Genomic DNA, 6,066 nt, shown 5'->3' on the forward strand with positions numbered 1-6,066 from the left:
TGTCTCCACATTCTCTGCTCAACGAGCTGGCATGGACACATCCAGTGGCTGTCCGGGTCATTGGGTATGTATGTAGGTCGATACCAATGTCATTTAAAGAACGAAAATAAAAGGGTTTTAGGCGGGGTCACGTTGACCTAAAGGCACTATTCATCAGTAACTTTTCTCTCTTTCTCTCTTTTTATGTGTATTTTAACTAAGGTAAAGAGAGAAAGACACACACAGAGGGAGGAGAGAGAGAGAGAAACAGAGAGAGGGACAGAGAAAGAGAGTGAGAGAGAGACAAAGGGAGAGAGAGAGAGAAAGAAAGAGAGGAATATTGAACTTGGCAGTGGAACAAGAATTCTTTTGTCCTTGACTTTTAAGTCGCTAAACAAATGGTATACAGAGTAGCTTTGGGTGCATTGACCGCTACCACAATTATCTCCCTTCACCTGGATTTTTTAATTTAATTATACATGCATTTGTAATTTTCATTCTCTCTCTCTTTCTCTCTCTTTCTCTCTCACTCTCTCTCTCTCTCTCTCTCTTTCTGTTCCTTAGTCTATTGAACCACTGGGACACCACACACGATCTGTCGACAGACTTTCTTCATTTCTCTCTGTCTTTAGCCAGACTAGCCCGGCCATTCATGTTGTCCTTCCATCACGTCCTTTCTCTGCCTCTCCTTCTTTTACCTGGTCCTGTTCCCTGTAAAAAATTCGTTGCAAGCCCTGAGGATAAAACGGTCGTACCGTCTTCACTTGCGTTCGTTTTATTCTTTTCAAGTGGAGAAAAGGTTATTAAGAGTCACCATTGTGACCCTGTTTTGTACGTTAGCATCTTTCTTTAGGATCTCAATGCCGAAGAAAACAAACTCTCTAATCAGTTAACAAAAATAAATAGGTGCCGGTTCTCACTGATGGATTGCCTAAATTTTAACTACTAATAAATTAATAATAAACGTTAAATGCAAGAAAAGTATTTTTTTTACCCACATTGAAAGAGGTGCCGGTACGCAGTACCGGTGCATATTGTAAGCAACTAGTACTGCCTGTAATAACGTGGTGCGTTATACACAGAACAAAACAGAAATCATTGATGGTTTGGTGCCTAACTAAAATGTGCACAAGACCTCCAGTGTTTTGTTTCTTTGTTTCTTTCAAGTTGAGCTTAATGAATTCAATTTGTGTCTTGTTTTGTATTGCCAATCTTTCCATCCGACAATGTCCAGTTATGACATCATTCCTCAAACTGGGCAAGTCCAGTAACAACATCATCTTTACACCAGACAAACCAAGTAACGTCCTTCTTTACATCAGGCAAACCAAGTAACGTCCTTCTTTACATCAGGCAAACCAAGTAACGTCCTTCTCTACACCAGGCAAACCAAGTAACGTCCTTCTTTACACCAGACAAACCAAGTAGCGTCCTTCTTTACACCAGACAAACCAAGTAACGTCCTTTTTTACACCAGGCAAACCAAGTAACGTCCTTCTTTACACCAGACAAACCAAGTAGCGTCCTTCTTTACACCAGACAAACCAAGTAGCGTCCTTCTTTACACCAGACAAACCAAGTAACGTCCTTCTTTACACCAGACAAACCAAGTAACGTCCTTTTTTACACCAGGCAAACCAAGTAACGTAATTCTTTACATCAGGCAAACCAAGTAACGTCCTTCTTTACACCAGACAAACCAAGTAACGTCCTTCTTTACACCAGGCAAACCAAGTAACGTCCTTTTTTACACCAGGCAAGCCAAGTAACGTCCTTCTTTACACAAGGCAAGTCAAGTAACGTCCTTCTTTACATCAGGCAAACCAAGTAACGTCCTTCTTTAAACCAGACAAACCAAGTAACGTCCTTCTTTACACCAGGCAAACCAAGTAACGTCCTTCTTTACACCAGGCAAACCAAGTAACGTCCTTCTTTACACCAGGTCAAGTCCAGTAACAAAATCGTGACTTACAACGGTATGTCATGTTATGCTGAATCTCAAAGTGTCTTTTATGGCTTTGTTTTGAACTAGTCCGTAATGCCGAGGCCGTGTCAGAAGCAGAATGATTCATCTTTGTCCATTGATAGTCCAAGCCTAATTGCAACATTGTTCCTTAAAGCACATCTTGTGTTTAAGTTACTAATTAGTTTCTAATTGCTAATCTTTGTGTTGATAATGAAACCACCCTGAAAAATATTTAGACACTTAAGAGAAAAATTAATACAGGGATCATAAGCAGACTTCTGAAAGCAGCTCCAAATAACTGTTGCTTGTCTGAGACTAGTTTTATATGGCGTCTGAATAATATCTACACTACCTTGTTTTTCTCTAGATACATGACCAGCTATTTGTTTACATTTACAGTTTCCCTACCACTTTTCGTGTCAACCATCTAATGTTTTTTTTTTCTTTTCAGGCCTTCACTCTAACCCAAACTCTTTCAGAGACAGTGGCTAGTATCTGGAACCTAAACCAGAAAGCTTCAAGATGGATGGGCTTGTTTACTATGGCAGACTTAGTGACTACCCTCTGATGTCTTCCCTAAACACGGAAAGGCTTCGGAAGTCAACCGTGAGGACAAAAAATCAGAAGCAGGTGACCCAGCTTGCGGCACAAGGTGCTACAGCCTAGAAGAACCTGCAACGCCGCTGACATTGAACTGTATCAGCACATGGTCATTCCTTTAGACACATCAGCTGCACGAAGAGGTGTGTGTATGTGTGTGTGTATGTGTACGTTTGTGTGTGTGTGTGTGCGTGAGTGTGTGTGACTTACGACTGAAGAAAGAAAGTCATAAACTTTGTAAGTCATCAAATTTTATATCAAGATAGTAAAACATTTTTTTGGCGAGCTTGTATCAAGGTTGATCTGTTGAAAGAACATCCGACTCATGCTGGCTCTGTCCATGAAGTAGGACACTATTATTACAGCTAAGTCTCAAGAGCTCGGCACTCATTAACCTTGCAGTCCGAATAATTCGGTCACACCCTGACTGGGCAAAAAACAAACATGGCTACCATTCCAGCTCTTAAATGTGTACATAGTGGGGCCACAAAAACAGCCCTTCTGTATTTTGAACAAGGAACATCGGTAATGGATTTATTGTTCCTTTGTGCTAAAGCAGCAGAACGCGAGTGCATTACATAAGAACAGAGGACATAACAAAACTAAACAAGCAAAATAGCTTTAAAAAAAACTTAAAAACAAACAAAGCTTATACAAGGGGAAGAACTTACATTTACAGGCATAAATCTCAATACTGTAAAATTTATTTCTCATTTTCAATATCAAACAAAATTAATTATTTACCACTAGTTAATTAATTTAATTTAAAATATTTTTTTATTGATGTACAGTGTATTTGAACCAGATAAACAGCAGAAGTGAGTTGTCATAAGCTTTCTAAAAAGTAGCCAGATTTGGCAGATAACATTCTTTATTGTCAGCTGTAGGCCTTCATAATGTATGTACTTTTCCTTTGTTTCTGGTTATTTGAGCAGATGTTTTCGGTTGGATGCATTAGCAGTCTACATACGAATAGAATACGGTATTTTTTTAATACATATTTTTAAACAGTATTTATGATAATCCGTCATTTTCACAAACTCAAAAAATCCACATTAGATTTGAGTTTTCTTGACACTTCTGTAGCAATTCATAGTAGGCATAGGGAGTGAGATTCAACCCCTTCCCAAATAAATTTTCACATTTTGAATTCTTTTCCTAGAATTCGCTCGGCTCCACTAATAAAGTCCAGTGAATATTATATTTGATATTCGACCCAGCACTTTCATTTTATTAGAAGACTAGCAGGATATCGCACATTTGATATCTAAAAAAAAAAGAAGCATTTATGAAGCTCAAACTTCAGGTCTAAAACGCTGATGTCATCCAACTAACTGAAGAATAAATCCATTCTATGGTACGAAAGAATTCTCAATGAGAATAGCTGAACGGACTAATTGTAATGAACATTTATTTAGTGAATTTAGTTTACACATACATATATACATGCATAGAAAAAAAAATTGGAAAAAAATTAATTCCCATCCTCTAAAAACAAATTTCTGGATAAACCCATGAGGACAAGTAGAGCTATCGTTAGGACAAATTCCATATCGACCAAACACCGTCAAAATATACTAATAGAGCAAGTGAATTGAAGAATCCCTCGATTTTTCAAGGTATGATCATTGCGGTTTTAACAAGGTTAAAAATAGAATTAATTTAGACGAAAGCATCTCACTCATCTGCTGAGCAGACGCGAGCCATCAACACTGTCCTTGGCGATCACCGCTAGCGGCCTTGAAGGGACATCGACCTAATTTTCTGATTGGCTGTTCGGGTGTTTGTCACGTGGTATTTTATTTTTTTTACTTTGACGTATTAGGATGACCCGGGTCGTTATTTAGAGCAGCAGCAAATAACACACTAAACTTGAATTGACTTTAAGAGTGAACGAGGAGATCGATAGCACGATTATTGAGCACTAGTGACATCATTATGGTTATTTTTAGAACTCGATTATTAGAACTCTACGTTTAGCAGTTAATACCATAGTCAAGTCTGTGACGTCCTTGTTCAAGTAAACTTGTAACCCCTTTTGTATCCCATGGATATCTGTTTTGTATCCCATGGATATCTGTTTTGTATCCCATGCATCTGTTTCTTTGGTCAACGGATAATAAACAGGGTGTCAGTACATCGACCAACCGCCCTTACTTTCCCCAACGAAAGTCATGTACCCATTAGAGCTGGATGGTCTTCCGGTTCTTCACCGAGATTTGAGTCCAGGACCCCAGGTTGGGAAGCCACGCTCTTAGACACTCAGCTATCGCGCCCCCTATTTCTTATTTGAACCTTTTATTTAAAAAAAAAATAATGATACAACTACTTCCTGACATAAAAAAACCCCCTGATTTTAAAAATCTGAAAAACCTGCCATCAGTGCTATATCATGACAAAAAAGGCAACAGTTCAGTGGACCATCTTAGGGGACTACACTGTTAATGAATCTCGAATTCTCGATTCTGGCAGTGGAACAGGTTGGCTTTAGTGGTACTAATTACAGCAGTGGTAAACCATCATCAGATATGTCCACTTTCGTACCAAGCAAACGGCTCCTAGTCAGCACATGGTGACCAATAAGTCACCTGCTGGTCTGCACATGTGAGCTTCAGATGAACACTGCCAAACTATCCGGTCAGTACCCAGTCACGTCTCGGCTACCATCCATTTACTATTTCATTGCGATGCCATCTGGACACACAGCCATGTTAATATAAACATTAGAAATATTGATGTCCATAATATTGGGTTATTGCCCTTTTATTGTCTGGTATAAAAATAGATAAGGCAGATGCTGGCTACTAGATATTAGATAGATAGATAGATAGATAGATAGATAGATAGATAGATAGATAGATAGATAGATAGCTTTGTTAATAGTATAGAACACAATTAGTGTTAGTCTGTAAATATGTATGAGTGTGCATGTCGGAGATGTTATGAGCTTGTCCGATGCTATGACAGTTTCTCTGTCATGAAAGATTTTAACACTTGCGGTACTTACCTCAACCACGTTACCCACATTCTCAGCGCGCTCTAGGGGAGATAATCCAGAAATCATTTGTGTACATCAGAATCAATTAACGACTAAGCAGCCCTTGCTTTCACTAATGATCAACCTGACGCGGCTTACTTTTTATGCTAATGGATTCGCACTAAACTTTCGCCGGACATCGTCGTCTGACTTCGTGAGAAGAGAGTGTAGAAGTCAGGGTGCCCCACTTTATTTAATGAATTGGGCAGTCATATCTGGCATTCGCATTTTATGATGCATTATCTTCTTAGAAACACCTCTGTCTTGTCTGAAAGGGATCACCTCACAATGGTACAACGACATTTCATTATTTCATTACAATAATGACAAAGAGTGACCAGCTTAGAATTCATTCTTCGGGAGATTTCTATGACATTCCTGTGACATTCCTGTGACATTCCTGTGACATTCCTGTGACATTTTTGTGACATTCCTGTGACATTTCTGTTACATTCCTCTTTGAATAGTTCAATAGAGTAAAGTT

General features: G+C 38.8%; 1 protein-coding gene across 1 annotated transcript in view; it reads right to left on the minus strand.

Annotated features, from left to right (window-relative positions):
- The window catches only part of LOC129922542 (uncharacterized), a 70,862-nt gene extending 65,253 nt beyond the window's left edge, over nucleotides 1–5,609 (minus strand). Inside the window, exon 1 of the mRNA XM_056009175.1 lies at nucleotides 5,553–5,609. Coding sequence (XP_055865150.1) covers nucleotides 5,553–5,609 — 57 coding nt within the window. The remainder of the gene's footprint in view (nucleotides 1–5,552) is intronic.
- Nucleotides 5,610–6,066: the final 457 nt, after the last annotated feature.

Source organism: Biomphalaria glabrata, chromosome 13 (assembly GCF_947242115.1).
Source record: "Biomphalaria glabrata chromosome 13, xgBioGlab47.1, whole genome shotgun sequence".
Lineage (NCBI taxonomy): Eukaryota > Metazoa > Mollusca > Gastropoda > Planorbidae > Biomphalaria > Biomphalaria glabrata.